General features: G+C 43.4%; 2 protein-coding genes and 1 non-coding gene across 3 annotated transcripts; 1 reads left to right on the forward strand and 2 right to left on the reverse strand.

The window, feature by feature from the left end:
- Window positions 1-306: 306 nt before the first annotated feature.
- Window positions 307-9,284, reverse strand: inavaa (innate immunity activator a). The gene is made up of 10 exons (XM_071518173.1): window positions 9,197-9,284; window positions 4,981-5,078; window positions 4,352-4,485; window positions 4,048-4,170; window positions 3,686-3,920; window positions 3,505-3,558; window positions 2,933-3,158; window positions 2,696-2,842; window positions 1,604-2,273; window positions 307-996 (listed from the first exon to the last, which is right to left on the reverse strand). The coding sequence occupies exons 2-10, from the start codon at window positions 5,042-5,044 to the stop codon at window positions 904-906; spliced, it is 1,746 nt and encodes a 581-aa protein (XP_071374274.1). The 5' UTR covers window positions 5,045-5,078; window positions 9,197-9,284; the 3' UTR covers window positions 307-903.
- A 1,695-nt stretch (window positions 9,285-10,979) lies between these two features.
- LOC139643046 (protein FAM107B) lies at window positions 10,980-16,559 on the reverse strand. The gene is made up of 5 exons (XM_071518181.1): window positions 16,450-16,559; window positions 14,153-14,180; window positions 13,255-13,405; window positions 12,438-12,582; window positions 10,980-11,091 (listed from the first exon to the last, which is right to left on the reverse strand). The coding sequence occupies exons 1-5, from the start codon at window positions 16,471-16,473 to the stop codon at window positions 10,990-10,992; spliced, it is 450 nt and encodes a 149-aa protein (XP_071374282.1). The 5' UTR covers window positions 16,474-16,559; the 3' UTR covers window positions 10,980-10,989.
- Window positions 16,560-17,364: 805 nt separating this feature from the next.
- Window positions 17,365-17,749, forward strand: LOC139643048 (small Cajal body-specific RNA 2). The gene has a single exon (XR_011695060.1). It is a non-coding gene; the product is annotated as a small Cajal body-specific RNA 2 (non-coding RNA).
- Window positions 17,750-18,093: the final 344 nt, after the last annotated feature.

Raw genomic sequence — 18,093 nt, forward strand, 5'->3', positions numbered from 1 at the left:
AAGTGTCTAGATAAACTGAAATACCTGTCAATCCGGCATCTTTGTATATGAATACAATTAATTTTGATTTAACACTTTTGGTTGTTCATGTGTTTTGAAATACTTCTTCTTCTATCTCACAAATGGCCTTGAACTTGCTAGAAGCTTCACTAATAACCATACCACAAACTTAATATTTAGTCATAAAAAAAGTTTTTTTTATTATAAATATACAAACAATATCAAAACTGATACAATCACTTGGTTAGTAACACAACACCATACTGCAGTGAAAACCAACAAACTGCTTCACTATTAAAAGGCATCAGGGATTAATAAGAATTAATAGCAATGGTTAAGATTCAGCTTACTTCACATTGTCATGGCTCTACAGTTTTAATTATATATATATATGAAAAAGAGAGCAATGCATTTAAGTATATTAAGAATTTTAGTGACAGCTCTCTATGCTACAAGGGAAAAACTTTAAATAATAGATAAATATAGCATTAAAAGAATTATATTAGGAATGGCAAAACTTTTGGAACATTTGAAAACTAGGTGAACTTAATGTGCAAAATGTGTGCGAGCCACAAACAGATCCTGGAAACTACAGCAAGTGTGTTTGAAATCTGTGTGACACATTTATGAAATTTTATGAAACTCAAATTCACCTCAGAAACCTTAGAAAAATCAATTTAGAAATAAATAAACTGGCATAACACCTTACATAAAGTTTTAAATTAAAGAAAGAGTGAGATGTGCTTATCGTGGTACCAATAGGTCCAAGTTTTCTGCTTTCTGTCAAAGACAGCGTCTCGCCTCTTCGGACATACAATCTCACAGAGAGTCCATTGACTTGAAGGAATATACATATATTCTACTAAACATACTGCAGCAGGGAGGCTTCCTCGGCTTCCTCGGCTACACCTGGCTCACTATTTCAGCATCTTCCTCAACAAACCACTGGACCGGGGTCCCGTCTGCCGCCCGCTGGAGAATCACACTGCCAGAACCCTGGAAACAAAGTCATGTAATCAATGATCACCTTGTTCAAACTGTATGGATATACTGTTTATCAGTATTTTACGTCACTTGGTATTTCTCAAAAACTCCATGACATATTTAATTATTCCGCTAGTGCTGAAATGAGTAGTCGATTAATACATTAGTCGATCGACAGAAATTGGGCAATTACAAAGAAAATTAATAGATTATAATTTTAATAATTGATTAATTGTTTTAATCATTTATTGAGTAAAAATACCAAACATCTGCTGGTTACAGCTTCATAAATTTGCAGATTTGCTTACTTTGCTCCATTTCATATCATTATAAAATTAATACTTTGTTTTTTTTGGCTGCTGGTCAGACTAAGTAAGCAATTTTAAGAATCACTTTGGGCTCTGGAAACTTGTGATGGGCATTAGGCTTAGTCATAATTTTTTAAATATTTTATAGTCTAAATGATTAATCGGAAAAATAATTGAGAGATTAATCGATAATGAAAATAATCGTTAATTGCAACCCTATATTCCGCTTTTATAAGCAAGTAAAAACAGGTTATTTGATGAAGGATGGTGTAATGTGCATGTAGTGATGTTCATTATTGCGGCACACCAACCTGTTTATAGGGGGGCAGGTGGGGTGAAGTGGGGCTCTTGACGCTGTAGGAGCCCTGGTGTTCCACGGAGCCGGACCGCGACTTCTGCAGCTGGTTCCTCTGGTGCCACGACTTCAGCTCCTCCGACACGATCTCCCTGGGCATCAGCCGGGTGGCGTGGTTGGGATACTCCTTCAGCGAGGGAGTTCGCACCAGCCTGGTGTAGGGAGGCGGGGGCTTCAGCACTCTCCTGGGGGAGGACGGCCCGTCTTGCCACTGTCTCTGCTGGGGGTGGCGGGCCGCAGGCGGAGGCGGGGATAGATAGCGATTCCCCATGTCCAGATCCTGAGGGGAGAGGGGGCCTTCCTCCGCCATGGCCCTGCCGTAGCCGGGGCTGGCGTTCTTGTAAGCGCCGGGACCGGGGAAGTTGGAGACCGCTTTATTCTGGGCTGCCAAGTGGAATCCGTACGGCGGAGGGCAGAGCTTGGGGATCTCGGTGGGTCCGTCCCTGCTGGGGGAGCTGGTGTAGGAGGAGACGGAGTGCTCAGAGCTGCTGTCCTCAGAGCTGGACTGGTACAGGCGGCGGGGGGAGTATTCTGGAGACTGCACCATGAAATCAGCCAGGCAGCGCCGCTGGGGCAACCTGGCACGCCCCCGGTTGTTCTCGGGAACTGGCTTACTTTTGGGAAGCCTGAGGAGAAAATGTGGCAAGTTAGTCGGTACTTATTGCATAAAATATGGTCTTATGGTCTTAATCTACTGATGTGTGGAAAGCTGAGACACTAGCTCTAAGATTGAAAACCTCCAGTGAGGGAAAAAGTAAATGCGTTGGCTCTAAGCCGTGATAATAAAGGCTTTTTTAATTTCAAGCTTTTACTCTCTTCTCTTACTGGATTTAGAGAGCCTTGGACTTTGTGCATCCAGCTCAAGAGTTTTTTTCTCACTGGAGGTTTTCAATCTTCAAGCTAGTTTCCCAGTTTTCTACAGATTTGGCTCCTGTTTCCAATGTGCACCTATAAACCTAAGGACCTCAGTATTTTTTATTAATCCACAAGAGCACCAAGTGTTACCTCTGTCTAATCTACTGGTGTGTCTGACATTATGAGTTCTTACCTGAAGGACTGGGAGTACTGTCGGCGCACATGCAGCTCTGGGGTGGAGGGGGCGCTGCTGGAGTGTGTGTGACGCAGCGCCAGGCTCTTGATGAACTGGGAGGGAAGAATCCTGGTCTCTGTACACACTGGGGTTCCCACTGGACTACTGCACACAACAAAGACAAGATGGATACGGTGAGACACGCAGTACCGTTAGGTGTTCGATGGGCTGTTTTCAGACTTTGAGGACTCCTACCTTGACCTGCTGCTGCAAGCGGAGAGAGGTTTTGAGGCCTTGTGGTAAGGCTGATCCAGACTGGACTCTTTCCACGGAGAGTTCTGGATGGGGGAGCGCTCGTACTCCACGCTGACCTGGTCTGATGACTGCTGGGGCGACTGGAGGGACCTGGGGGACAGCTGGAGGGGGTCTGAACAAGAAGAGCCCAGCACCGGAGGAGAGAGAGGGCCGGAGGAGTCCACATCTACGGAGGGTCAGAGGGAACATCAGATAGTCAGTGTGAGGCAGTCGGAGTTGTATTTTTGTGGTACTCTGTTGACTGCCAATTTTTTTTTTCATTTTGTTTTTTACGAAAGTGTTTGATATGATAAAACGTGAGTACAGTTTTTAAAAGTTTTCATCTTTTTAATAATTAGCAAGATAATATCGTATATTGAAATTATTTTAGTCAAGATAATCATCCTGTGAAATTTTCATATCGGCACAGGCCTAATCTCTATTTAATACATATCTCTGTCAAAACATGTCTATAAAAGAGTAATGAAAGTAGTTTGAAAGATGAAAGTATAGGCGGTCAGAAACCCACTCACCATCATCCAGAGCCACCACATCAGACAAGGAGCTGTCATCAGACATGCACAGATCTGGGAACAGAAAGGGAACATTTTAAAACAGACTCCTTCATCAAACCCAACTATCTGTGATGTATGAGCGTCCATGGGTCTGTTGCAGAGCCCAGTTTGGCCTGCAGGGGGCAGCAGCGTCACTCACCTTTGTTTTGGTTGGTTGGGATGGTGGAGCGCGGCGAGCTGCACTCGCTCTTGATCCTGTGCTGGAACACGGCCTCCTGCAGATCCTTCACCTTCCTCTCCTCCCTCTTGCACTGCTGCAGCCGGCTCTTCTTCTGTGGTTTACTGAGTTTCTCCTCCAGGGAGAGCCGCCGGGCCGCCTCGTAAATCTGCCGCTGGAGAGCCAGGTCAGCTTCCAGCGCCTGCAACTCTGAATTCTAGGATGAAGACAAAGTCCTTACATTACTATGAGCTCATACATTTTAGTATCTCCTGCCAACTATCACCAAACATGGAGATGATACATAATACAGTAATACAGTAAAAACTGGCTGTGGCCCGTACCTCTCCATTCTGGTGGATCAGACCTTCGTCCAGCTTGAAGGCAGCCCCTATCCTCCTTCGGACCTGAGGTGGCTTTTCATCTGGCATCAGAGGATAGTCTGAGGACAGTTTACCAGTCAGCTCCTGTGAAGACAAAGCCCAGAATCAGAGCCCCAGCCATCTCAGAAGTGTTTCAATTCCAACTACTACACACAACGACCTCTTCTTCTACAGCTACTGCAATGTTCCTTATAACTAATCGAAATACAGAAGAATATCTGCTACTGTATGCTTTGCAACAGCTGAACATCCAGGAGTTGCTCACCGCCTCTCTAATGCAGAGCTTCCTGAGCTCCAGCAGGCAGAGCTCCAGCCGGTCCTCCAGGGACTGGTGCTTCAGCTTCAGGGCCCGGGTGTGGGTGGTCAGGTCCTTCACGGGGGATGTGGGGCTGTCTGGACCTGCAGCACATTCAGAGAAGATCAGCACAACCTTTCATCATCATAATCAATAGCAGCCTTTCCACACTGATCGTGATGCATCTGAACTAGGGCTGCACAATAGACAAAAAATATCAATTTATTGTGATTTTCACCAAATGTTGTGATTGCAATTCATGTGAACTTTTTTTTTTTACATAATTTCTCCATCAGTGCTTAAGGCTGTTAAAATTGTAGGTGGGTTGGTTATGAGATGTTAATGATTAGGATTTGTTTTCAGATGAAGTAAAATTAAAGATTATCTGACAAGCAACTTTTTCCTCTGATCAAAAGATATAAAGTCTTGCTAACTGAACATTGCCAGGTTCCATCTTGTTACTTTGGACCTTTTTTTTATTGATATTTGCTCCTTTTTTATTGATATTCAGCCTTAATATGTACCTAAAGTTTGTGGAGGTGAGATGCTGTATCACTGTATTGATAATGTATTGGGTGTTTTTGTAATGGTTTTCTTACCAGAGTGCAAGATAATCCCACTGTCAGTGTCACTGATCTCCTCTTTACTCTCAATGGCCGTCATCTTGAGTTATCTCTTCAAAGGGTTTTAGAAATACCTGTGGAAATAAGTAGAGTTTGGTCAGATGAGTGAAAATTAGCTTGAAAAAAAGATAAAATCTCCTGTTCTTTTCCTACCAAATTACTCCACTCATGGTTGCTGCTGCTCCTTCCCTCAACAGAAGTGAATTAATGGCGAGTGTCCTTTCACACACTTATCCATGCAGCTCTCCCTCTCCCCCCTCCCTCCCATGCTCACTGCTCCTCCATCACAAAAGACAGCAGACCCCCACGCTTGACTCGGCACATGTGCGGGGGTTAATCCGAATCGGGGTGCCATGGTGACGGGGCACGGCGCGGCTGGCCAGGGGAGCGTGTCGCCATGAGGCGTGTCAGAGGGCGTTTAAAGAGCCCGGACCCCGAAAAAGAAAGCAGATGGCAGCGGGAATTACCCCTCTCATGGACTGCACCTGTTCCCCCCGCACGCCCCTCCCTCAGCTCCTATTCAACCAGTGTCCAGAAAACCCTCCAGGGGCTTTGAAGTGGAAGAATGTCTCAATGCGGGGCTTGTCCACGCAGCATCAGCTCACAAGGTCCCTGCTGACTCCTGTGCCACATTGCCCATTTCACCACAACACATTCAAACACAATTCATGTTTATGGCCCGCTCTGCTCCATTGTGCTTTTTACACTGAACATCTGACTCACAATAAACAAAAGTGTAACGGGGAGAGAGACGACAGCAAGAAAAGACAAACAATGACAACAACAAATTGGAGATACCGTTTGAGCATAAGTTGAGGCTAATTCATGTAAAATCAGGTCAGGATGTCTGAGGCTGGGTTGGGGAAATCGCCTAAGAGAGAACTTTCTGGATGCTGAATGCTGCCTTTATTTTCTCCTTGTCTTGGTCAATTAATGTATTCTCGATCTCACATGTCTGCCATCACCCGAAACCTCTGCTGGAACATTTCAGCAGATCACAAGAGTCGACTTTATGGCCTCTAACATGATTAGAGGATATCATTAGCTTGGCTTGTTTCAGTGTCACACATTCATGAAACCGCAACTAATAAATTAGACAACTGTTGAGCAGCCACAGTCCTCTGCATTCACATCATGTAAACACTACTTCAGTGTCAATGAGTTCAGTAGTAGTAAACAATGCTTTATTAGTCAATATATCTGAGGCAAGGGGACACACATCCACACTAGCGCTGAAACAATTAGACGATTAATTGATTAGTCAATCGACAGAAAATTAGTTGATTATAATTTTGATAATAGGATTAATCGTTTTAGTCATTTAAAATACCAAATGTCTGCTGGTTAGGCTACAACTTCACAAATGCTAAGATTTGCTTGTTTTTTCCTGTTTCATGTCATTATAAATTGAATACTTTGGGGGTTTTTTGGCTGTTGGTCAGACTAGTAAAACAGAATAAGACAAATAAGCAATTTTAAGAATCACTTGAGCTCTGGTGACTTGTAACGGGTGTTTGTCATTATGTTTGACATTTTATAGACTAAATGATTAATCGAAAACATTCTCGATAGATGAATTGATAGATGAGTAGTTGCAGCTCTAATCCTCACGCACACACACACATTAGTGAATGTGTGTTAGCAAGGCCATGTCTAATCCTCAGGTCCTGTCTCATGCTCCGTTTAGAGATGGGTATCAGGCCTTTTCCTGTAGGGACCAGGAAGACACAGCGCCCGTGTGGATGAGAGCCTCCTTTGACAGGATGTTATTGTGTTGATCCCATAGGCCTGGCCCTTTCAGCACAGTAACTCATGTGGACTGATGCAGCTTTGAGCACACAGCAGCACAATGAGGAACAGGCAGCTCCACTGTGCTTAGTGAACACACTGCAACAAAGGCCCTGTATCCACCGACCGGCCTCGGTAATCTGCTGTGGGCGCAATATCTGCTGACACCTCTGGCTTCGGCCGAGCGGCGTTGTTGGGTCAGCGCTGGACCAATATTGAGACAAGGCTGCAGCGAGAGAGGAAAGGAACAGTGCTGAGTTGGTGTGCAAGGTAGGGGCCGGCACAGGGAGCGGGCCGTACTCTCAGACACATGGCTCCGCACTGCAGCAATCTAAAACTAAAGACGTCAACAGGAATTCAGCCCGGTAATCAGAGACAGGCAGGGTAATGTGGGATTTACCCACTTACACTCCATAACTCTCTGAAGACTTTCACAATGTCTGTGGTCGGAGGTCTAGGCTGAGTGAGTGGGTGGGTTCGGGTAAAACAGCAGATCTCACTCAAAGTTGCAACTTGTTGCCAAGAAGTTGACACCGTTTGCCATAGCTTTCACAAGAATCAGAGTCGTGGGAGTGACACGGTGTTCGGTGGGGCAAAAAAACAATGCTTTTCTTGATTGAGTATAACAGGAATAGCAATCCATTTCCTGAAGAGGTAACTGCTGATACCATAGTCTCCACCGACAGACATAACTTAATTGCAGTTGTCAAAACATGCTAATTGCAGCCTGTGTGATCACTGCTAATGACGACCATCTAGGAACGTGTCGGGGACGGCAGCTGACCGTTCCACCCATCCTCGCCGCTCACCGGACCGTGAAAACGTAACATCTACGGAAGCGGGTGTTTATGTCAGGAGATTATGATGTGGATTCACTGTCTCCCAGACTTCCCCACCACCCTTTCCCATGAGCCTTTGGAGTTGTGATCTCCTGGAATGCCGCCACCACCGTGCTCATTACCACTGTGGTCGGCCCTGGAATTACCAACGGGGACCGGCCTAGCCTAGGAAACAGTGAGGGATGCCTGAAACCAGACCGAGGCCTGTTCGAAGCCTGTAATTAAGATTCTCAAGTGAATGCTGATACTATGGAAGAAACCAAACGACTTTACAGCATGCCTTATTTCAGAGTCTGATGAAAAGCCAAAATCCATTCAGCAAAATGGATCCATTCTGTACACAATGTGGGCTGCTGGAAGAAAAGTGAATCAATGTGGGGGAGCACTGAGAGAGGGAGAAAAAAATGAAGTGTTGTATTACAACGCACGTCACTGCAGTCAGATCATAGCTTGCTGAAGCAGTGCTAAGTAAGGAAGCTCCACACATGATGGTGTGACAGCATAAACACAAAGTTCAAAAGCCACAAAGATGACAAGACTGCGCAGTGGCATTCACTAACTTAAGTCAAAAACATTGCTTAAATACTGGCAGGCTTTTTTCCTTTGTCGGCTTTCATTCAGATCACAACTGCTACATGGTGCAGAGGTCTTAGTTTTCCATCAGAGACAATACAGGGGTAATAAGCACCATACCAGCCTGCTCCCAGTCAGTGGAGGCCATATGCTGGCCAGACACACCAGCTCTGTCACAGCCCAAAGACAACGTAAATACAGAGGGCAAGAAGAGATGCTCCATTGTTCTCCAAAAGCTGCAGGGCCGGGGGGATCGTGACACTTTGTCCCTTTGAGTCATCATTTTAAGGCTGAATGGTCACTGATGGTCATCCCTACAGCTATGACCAGGATGTGGCTTTTCTCAATGGCTGCAGCTTTTCACCCGGCACAGTGACAAAAGAAGCAGGGGAATCCAGGAGCAAAGTCACACAGAGGTGTTGTTATCGGCACCACCGGAGCACTGCATGTCTGTCTAGGACTTTTGTGTTTATTCTGCTGCAACAGATACAAACAACTGTCACCAACCAGCGTGTTGCCCTTTACACTCAGACAATAGAGTCCCTGTGCCAAAAGTGTGGAGGCAGGCTTTTCTTTTCTTTCATTTTTATGGTAAATCTTGAACCCCTGCAAGTGTCAATAGGTGACTCAAGTAGCCAAAACTCAACCACAGCCCGAATCCTGCTGTTGTTAATTCATGAATCAGCAAATGCTTACAGCTCTATAAACTTTTTCTGAAATAACGTGAAGCAGCAAACAGCAAGTGAAATTGAATAAACAATCACGATGAAATGTGTTTTGAGTGCGTTTCCATTTGTAGGACTACACAACCCTAATGCAACTGAACTTTTATGCTGCATCGTTATAGCCTTTCTTTAAAGTATGCTTAGCAACTTAACAGCATCTCTCGCCTCAAAGTTTGAAACATCCATCCTAGCGTCAATAATGATGCTGCTAATGTTTTCTCTGTAGCCTACCACACTGTTAGCCTACAGTAAGTCTTGTGAACGTACCTTCCAGTGTGTATCCTCTCCTCTCCTCTCTTCTTCCTCTCCTCTTCACACACTCCGCATCACTTCAGCAGGCAGCAGGAGTTGTGACTTTCTCCGGTCAGATGCTAGGCTTGAGCTTGGGACATCTGTCCCAGCCCGCTCCAGTTTATCGATGAAGGGGGAGAACGGCTATTTACGTTTTTTAAAATGATTGTTTGCTGCCACTTGTTGCTCCCATTTGATTGAAGAAAGTTTAAACTTCGTTTACAATCCCCCCCGAAATGATTTCTATTGCAAAAATAAGCTCTGAAGGAGGCAGGTAATTTCTTCAGTTCGGCTGGTCCCCCTCCTAGTTCAAAGTGGTTTGGTCCGACGCTTCTCTGTTTCCAGACACGCTCTGCATATTGACACAGCACGCGACGCACTGAGGGGCTTTAGTAATCAGAAAGGGGCATAAAAGAAGAATGGCCGGAGGGGGGGAGAGGAGTTTTGGTAAAACACAGAGTCCGGGACAGCTGGCTAGTGGTGGTGAACAGGTCTTCCCTTACCAGTACTATAAATGGCAGTAATAAAACAAAAACCCCAAAATAAAAAAAATTGAAAAAAATGTGGAGATATGTAGAGACATGTATAAAAACAAACAAACAGAACAACAAATATCGACCAAAAATATGTTGGATATATGTCAATGGAATTCATTCAAGCCTTATTTTGAGAGGCAAAAATATATTTTCTATACAGTTTTCCATTCGTGTTTGGCTACTGGTAATATTTTGACATATTCCGACGTATATGTGGAATATATGTTTGTTTTAAGTAAGGGCACAGTTGTGATCTTCATAATAGCAACACTTTTAATGTTTGTTTTTGGCCGACTATCCCAAATGTCTCCAGTGTTTTTAACCAGGCCCTCGGGTATTTCTATACATCCTGAGAAGCCTCCTCCAGATGGCCTGCTTTCTCCGCTCGTCCCGTGATGGAATGAAAAGATCAGCTAATTAAACAAAGTCCCATATCCATGTCAAAGAGCCTTGTGAGCCCTTAGGGAGAGGAGCTGTGTGCAGAGATGGAGCTGCATGCAAATCGATTCTCAGTTTTGAATTGTCTCCAGCACCACAATGCATCTCTGCAAACCATAAATAGCTTTATTTCCACGGCAGACACACTACCAATCAAACATCAGCACACAAACAGATAAACAAACATGCAAATCGGTGCACTGGGGGATGAATTATGTTGTGCTGGGATTTTCATTGATAGAGACCAGAAAATGTCTCTGTTATTAAGAAATCCCATAATAGTAGCCCAATGAGAATGTAAAGAATTGGCTTCAGTGATTTGGCCCTTCCCAGAAACAAACAAATAGCAAAAACAATTCCATGCTGCTGTAAACCAAGAAATATAAGAAGTTGATTTGGAAAAAATGCTCATTCTACAGTCATCATAAAAAACATAAAAAAAAATGCCCAACTTCTGACAAATAACACATTGCCCCAAACAAACATTGTCCCAGATAATTACAGTTAAAAATGGGCACTTCCACTCTCTTATCATAAACAGAAATGTAAGAAATGTTTCAAGAAACCATTTCTACAGAGGATTATGTGTTTTTGGTATAAGTATTGCGTACTGCATGCATGATTTCTTGTGTAATTTCTGATATTTCAAAACACAATTAAATATCCACTAAGAGATGCATAGCCAGCTGTTGGTTGTGTAATATGTGGGTTTTTTTATGTGACTCAGAAGACTGTGTGCTTTAAGACAGGGCCACTGTGGTGAGAGGCTGCAGGGGCTGCTGGGAGCCTCGGGCCTCACTGCTCCGATGTCTGTGTGCGTCGCAGGTTGTCCCTCACACGGACAAACTCTGGGATCTTCTGCTGGTCCTCCCTCCGCCTGATCTCCTCCTGCTCATACTGACAAGACAACACACAAGTATCATCATACAGCATATCATGGCTAAGGGTTAGACTGATACATCAGCTTATATATCAGGCAGATCAGGCATATTGGGCTTTCATTAAAGAAAAAGTTCAGTCATTTTTGACCTATATATAATTTGTGTCTTATATAGCTGTTGTACTTGGACCCGCAGAGAATATTGACTCCAGAGTCAACTGTGGGTTGAAACAGCGAGCTCCTGTTGGTAGGCCTCTTGCTGCTAACAAGCAGTCCAAACAGGGTTTGTCAAAATATCTAAAAAAAAATTAGCTCTGATTTCATGAGTTCCACCATTACTCACACTTTCACTAATCAGGAAATCACTGAACTATTTTTCTCTGCTGCAGCACAGACTGCTGTGGGGTGAAAGTGCGTTACTGGCAGTGTGATTTTGCGGACAGTCGGGTCAGATTGTAAACAGTTGCACATGGAGCCGGTTAGAGTTTGGTAGAAGACCATACACTAAGTGGAAATGGTGCGGTGCTGCTGCTTTCCTGGCTGTGAATATAAAGACGTCAGTTGGTATTAACAGACTGGCTTTTCTGGAGATATTTTGACAAACCCTCTTGTTAGCAGCGAGAGGCCTACAGTAGCAACACAGTACACTGTTTCAACTGACAGATGACTCTGGAGCCAATATTGTCTGTGGGTCCAAGTGCTAGAGGTATGTAAGAGACAAATTATATATAGTTCCAAAATCACCAAACGTATCCTTATAAGTATCTCATATCAGCCAGTCAGCATCATCCACCGCCGATGTGATGGAGGTTCCTCCCTGACTACAGCTACATAAAAACTGTCTGTAAAACCTGCAAAGCCTGTAAAAACTGTTCAATTGTGTTTTGTTTGTGAATTAATTCTTTATTTAAAGGCAGTAATGCATCCCAGAGTTTCTCCTGCCATTGAAAAGGTGTGGTGAGTCAGCCCGCCTTAACAAGGTGTGAAGCCTAAAAGAATGTCATTAGTCTGGGTTTTAATGGATTTAATGGATGGAGTTTTAGTGTCCCATGATGGTGTAAATGTTGTGTCAGAGGCTTTTTCACCCTGACAAGAATACGATTCTGGGGTAAACATTGAATACTTTGGAGTTTTTGGGCATAGAAATTGTCAAATTCAAAGATACTGAATATAAACAGAAAATATCAGCTATTGGCAGCCTTGACACAAAAAGTTTGGTATCAGTACCGGCCTTCAAAAACCCATATCGGCCAAACCCTAACTCTGACATTTTATGACCCCAGTGCTTTTGGCCTACTATAAATTTGTGAGCGGTCTCTCAGTTTGTTTGTTGTGTGTCTATTTGTCTCTTTAGTGTCCTGACCTCTTGCAGCTTCTGCTGCCTCTTGCGGAGCTCCATCTCCAGGTCGGAGGGGCGCCGCTGGGCCTGCTCCTCCTCCCTGTGCAGCTCCAGCCTTCGCTGCTCCAGCACCCGCTTCAGCTCCGGCTTCTCCTCCAGCAGCAGGCCACTGTAGACCCAGTCCATAGATATTTAAATATATAGATATTTTGATATATTTGTATTGACAGAACAGTCATTCCCAGTCAAATCTGGAGCCTTGAATGGACATTTGGCTGGTAAACCTGCAATGGCTGCCATAGAATGTTTGATAAAGTTGATTTGGTGCATGACTCTCAGAAAGATCATGTGTTACCATGGCAATGACATCATCTGGATGAACATTCCACTGGCAGTTGTGATGGACATGAAGGATACACTAGCGAGATTCAAATGAGACATTCATTATAACCGCTCATTTTGTAACATTGATAGGGAAACTATTGAACACTTGTTTTTTTGACTGTCCTTGTACTTTTCCATTATGAGTAACTTAATATAAATTCAGCTCTTTGTATGTCTGATGTACTTTTACACTTGATGATGTACTTTTACACGTGATGTCAAACCCAACTTTCACATTTTCCAGACAGCCCTTTTAAATTATTTTGACGATCTGAAATTTGTTATTAATAAGAAAGATAGAAAGACATTATCTTGTAATCACAGTCATAATCACAGTTTCAGTCACACAAACACCTCATTCACTGTCCAATCAGCCGTCCGCTCTCTGCATTGTTTCCCAGGTCAGCTACACTGTCATCACGTGTCAGAAGTGTTCGGGGTGTTTGACCCGCAGTACCGTTTGTGGCTGAGCAGCAGCTCCCGGTGCAGGTCCTGGTGGCTCGGCGTCTCCACAGAGCAGCCGTTCAGTTTCCTGGGCTGAGAGACTTCCTCACCGCTGCAGTCTGTGGTGGACTGGCGGGACAGCGGCGGGTGGCAGACAGAGGTCTCTGAGGGACACGGAGGAACTGAGATCACTGACCTTTGAACTCTGTTAAAATCTGATAAATGTTCCAATAAAATAACGAATAAGTCTTTGTTGAATAGATAACTTGGGCCCTATTCTACAGGCAAATAGTGATTGGTCTATATGATATTATTTTGTTATGTTGTTAATCAAAGGTGGGGACTCGAGTCACATGACTTGGACTGGAGTCAGACTCGAGTCACAATTTTGATTGCTGGAGACTTGACTTGATGCATGAATAGAAAATTTGAGACTTGACTTGACTTGGGTTCTGGTGACTTGGGACTTGACTTTGACTTGTACTTTGATGACTCTTGTGTTTGTGTAAATTACTTAGATTGAGATTTGTTCCACCAGACAATTTAATTTAAATTCTGTTTTCTCAATTTGTATGGAATTATTCAATTTACTGAAGTTGAAACTGAAACTGACTTGTTCTGACTTGACTTGAGACTTGACATTAATGACATGGACTTGATTGGGTAATACTTGGGACTTGACTTGCCTCAAGACTTGAGACTGACTTGGGACTTGAGCAAAGTTGACTTGGTCACATCTCTGTGGTTAATATATGATATCAGTCAACAATGAGTCGAATATGAGTTGAATTTGTTTGAACATTATCATGTGATATTGATGATAATTTGAATTAAAAATGTAACATTTCACTGTCAAAATGTCTGAATAAAACTATAAATTGTTGTTCAGCATTTGCTATGTACCAAGATACCTTTTTTGTGGTGTCCAAATCCTGGCCACTGAGAAATTAGAAAATTAAAAAAAGGGGGAAAAAAAAGATGAAACACCCTGTTAGTTGACAAGTAAATTACTTACTGAGCCAAAACTTGTTTGTTTGCTTCTTTGTACGGATCTTCACCTTCGTGGACAGATGGTATAATTACATAAGAGCTAAAAAGGGCAGCACCTGCTGCGCTGCTTAAGCAGGAGAGCTGTGTTTACTAATACTGGACACAAAGCTGCTGTAACGGCTCTATCACCTTATCACAAAGACTGTAATGTGAGTTTGGCCCGACAGTGACGTTCCTTCAAAGCATTGTCTTTGGCAAAGTATGAGCAAAGAGCTACCAGTAATAAACAATCCACAAACAAAATCAAATATATGTCAAAAGTCAGACCTGACTGAATGTTTTTCATTCTCTTAAAGCCATTTTTATCTAAAGGCTTATGCTTAAATGCTTGAAATGTGTTTTTTAGACAAATATAAATAGTGAAGTTGATGCCTATGTATGAATTTCTTTCAAAAACCTTTTCCTGTCCATCAAACCAAAGGGTGGCTACTATGAAGAATCTAAAATATGAGATAGTTTTGATTTGTTTAACACTTTTTTGGTCACTGCATAATTCAATTTATGTTATTTAATAGTTTTGATGCCCTTACTGTTATTCTAAAAATAAAGGAAAATGCGTGTGTCCAAACTTTTGTCTGGTAGTGTATATTTTCGAGTCATGATAACAACACTGGCTCTCATGGCTTGGCAAAACATAACATCCCTCTGAAACTCAGTCAGACAGACACTCCGCCACACCCATGTGACACCAGATAGCCAAAGCTTTCCTTAAGAGAAATGAAAAGCATCGTGTTAAGCAGGGAACAGATGGCAGACTGTTGTTGTGACGGCTCTGACCAGGAAAAGTCAAAGACACCAGTTATCTCTCTAATTCAGGTAGGACTTGTCCCACAGTTGATTGTGAGATTCTCCAGCCGCCCCGGGATACTCTATCACGTCGAACAATCTTCCCAGAACAATCAGAGCTGTGTGTTTGGGATTGTGCCGTTTACTATCTCTGTCACCTGCGTAAGCCTCCTCTGGCCCTGCGGGGTGCTGAGCTGGGAGCTGGGGGATTAATTGGGCGGTTGGCTCTGATCTCTGATGGGAGCCATGTTTTCAGCCGGGGCCAAGGCTGGGATACGTGCCAGCCAGACCAGTCCAGGTTATCTCACAGTGTCTCATCCTTCTCCTTCCCCCCCAGCACAGACACTCTGAATATTATCGTCACCAGCCAGGTCTGTAATGTACTTCTAATGCACAACTTGGTGTCATTTTACCATCAGAAGCAACTTACACGCCACATCATGCACTGGATTTTACTGTCTGAAGCAACTGACAGATGGTAGCCAGAGGATGAACTTGGTTTCTCTTTGGCCTCATAGTCCACAGATCAGTATATTGTTGCTAATAGTAAATCTTGTGTCTCCAAAATGTCTACTTTTCTGAAACTAAGACAAACAGCCTTGTTGTAAGCTTGACCACCCTGCATTTTTGAGGTTTTGAAAGGGTTTCATAAGCCCAAGAGTTGTAGAATTTACTCGGCCCTCTGAGGATCATGTAATTATTTGACTGACGTTTATTTGAAAATCGCCTAAATTGGATATGTTCACATGACAACAGTGATGTGTCACATGTATAGGCACCCACAGGCCACCTGTGGTTACATCAGATTTCTGATGTGAGCTGAATAATTACAGAATAAAGTGAGCATTCAAGTCACTATACAATGCAACGTTCAAGCACGTAGGGATAAAATATACACAGAAAATACAGTAAATCTCATATTTGACAGATTTTCAGCAAGCTACCTTTAAGTTTTCTTTATGGAAAAAAGTGATTAACTTTGGTGTCACTACACACTGCACACTTCACCTCAGCTAAAGCAGTTTTATAAGGTCCCAAGTTGATACAGACTATAATACTTGCTGGTCATTACATTCAATAATATTGATCAATCTAATCTTCCAGATAATTCTAGATTGTTCCAACCAGCTGGCAGCATCCTGCAAGAAATCATATAGTCATATTTGTTTGGTCCATAGTGCACAAAATGTCCAGAGGGATATGCAGTCTATCGGGTATATAGAGTTCAAAATAAACCAACTTTCCCCTGACAGCCTGTGATATTCTCTGCTCTGTTGACCCAAACCTCTGACAGATGGTCACTAGAGCAGACAGTGACCTTTCACTCCCAGACAGGAGTGAATCTGTCCAGAAACAACTTGCAAGAACTCACTTTCTTTGCGTTTGACCCCTCCATGGCAGGCTGGCCAGGATCCACTGTTGCTCTCCAGTCACACTGGTCCTTCTCTTATAGTCAGTAGTCCATTGTTAAAAGCCACACACCTTCTCACATACAGATGTCTGCTTCTTTGCAGCGTCCAACATATTGCTGTTGGGGAGGGAGCCTCAGACTCAATGTGCCACCTAGCAGTAGTCAGTAGTGGTAGTAGACGCTGAAATCTCATTATGCCATTCAAGATTAGCCCCTCACAACCCCCACTAGGCACAGGATGCAAGATTAGCTAATTGCCGTCGACGTAAATGCAGCTTTAACAAGAGCTAACACGGCCGACTCCTCTGAGTACTGTGACGACATACAGTATATGCAGTGTGAAATATTCCTGTTTTTCACTACATGCTCATTGGTTCTTATGGCTCAGAAGACATATAGCAGTTATGGTTACTGCACTTGGACAGATAACAAGTCTTTACATAGAGTCTGAAGTAGTCTAAACTGTGGTTTGTGGTATTTAGACTCAGCATAATGAGGGTTGTTATGTTTTAACTTCTGTATCTGAGTGACATGGGTCATATTTCTGTTGGAGCAGGCAGTCTTGGCTTGTCTATATGGTTTGTGTGCAGCCCACTCTGTATTTGTACCACTGTAGTTCAGACGGACAGGACAGTTAAAGAAATTGCACTTTTAAAGGCAGCACTTTAACAACGCATTGATTAGCTATTGACAGCAAGCATTAGCTATTTCCCATCAATTTCCAAGGCATTTCTCCCCACAGAAGGTATTGCAAAGAGCTCAGTCTTGTCTCACACGACTTCACGTCTCTTCGCCACATGAGGGCGACATACACATGTTTTTTGTTTTTTTGCATAAATTTCCCATGAGCCCATGCGGCGTATAAGTCAACCCGGATGTTCCCGGTGGCTGGGTCCATGTTTTGAATGCTCTTGTGTGGTGCGGGTGTGTGAGTGAGTGCTTGGTGAGTGCTTGGTGAGTGTTTGACCGAGTGAATGGTGTGTGTGGTTGTCTGTTTTCTGTGTATATCTCTAAAAAAAAAACTACATATGATCTTATTTGATCCGGTCGGAGTCCGGCCTTGCTCGGACCGGAGATGATAGGACTCCGCGTGCTAGCCGTCCGCGGCGATGCGCAAGAGGCATTTCATTCACAACAGGGCCTCCACAGCTGAGGTTGTGGTCAGACATGATGAATTGATCAGATATACTAGTCCTGGATGAGTCTGGGTTCATCTCAAACTTCACGACGGACAATGAGTATAGAGGCGATTCTGATCTCACCACAAACCTCAAGAGTTGGGACCCTGGAGGCTTTTTTATTCAAGGGCCTGAAAAGTTTTTAGGCCTGCCGTTTGTTTCATCTGGCACCCATTTTTTTTTCGTTGAGGCAGACATAAGTAACACTTGGCGGTCTTGTGAATTAAGGGAAGGTAGTTAAGTCGTTAGGTTTATAGGCGTTCATTGGGAACAGGAAATCTGTAGAAAACGGATTGAAAACATCCAGTGAGAAAATAAACTCTTGAGCTGCATCTACCCCCCCAACCCCCCTTCATTGTTTCAAGATGATTTAGTCTTTTATACTTGTTTTGTATGTTAAGTGATTAAAGTGGGTTCCAGGGGAGAT

The sequence above is a fragment of the Centroberyx affinis genome, unplaced genomic scaffold, assembly GCF_046629955.1.
Source record: "Centroberyx affinis isolate AG114_WGS23_722 - 3 ecotype Tasmania unplaced genomic scaffold, CSIRO-AGI_Caff_v1 ptg000555l_1, whole genome shotgun sequence".
Lineage (NCBI taxonomy): Eukaryota > Metazoa > Chordata > Actinopteri > Beryciformes > Berycidae > Centroberyx > Centroberyx affinis.

Coding starts and splice junctions, on each gene's coding strand:
- inavaa (XM_071518173.1), bottom strand. CDS start 5,044: ATGACGGCCATTGAGAGTAAAGAGGAGATCAGTGACACTGACAGTGGG. Junction 4,171..4,351: donor AGCTCTGCATTAGAGAGGCG/GTGAGCAACTCC, acceptor TTGTCTTCACAG/GAGCTGACTGGTAAACTGTC. Junction 2,274..2,695: donor CAGTACTCCCAGTCCTTCAG/GTAAGAACTCAT, acceptor TTTTCTCCTCAG/GCTTCCCAAAAGTAAGCCAG.
- LOC139643046 (XM_071518181.1), bottom strand. CDS start 16,473: ATGGAGGGGTCAAACGCAAAGAAA. Junction 13,406..14,152: donor ATTTGGACACCACAAAAAAG/GTATCTTGGTAC, acceptor CGTGTCCCTCAG/AGACCTCTGTCTGCCACCCG. Junction 11,092..12,437: donor GGCAGCAGAAGCTGCAAGAG/GTCAGGACACTA, acceptor TTGTCTTGTCAG/TATGAGCAGGAGGAGATCAG.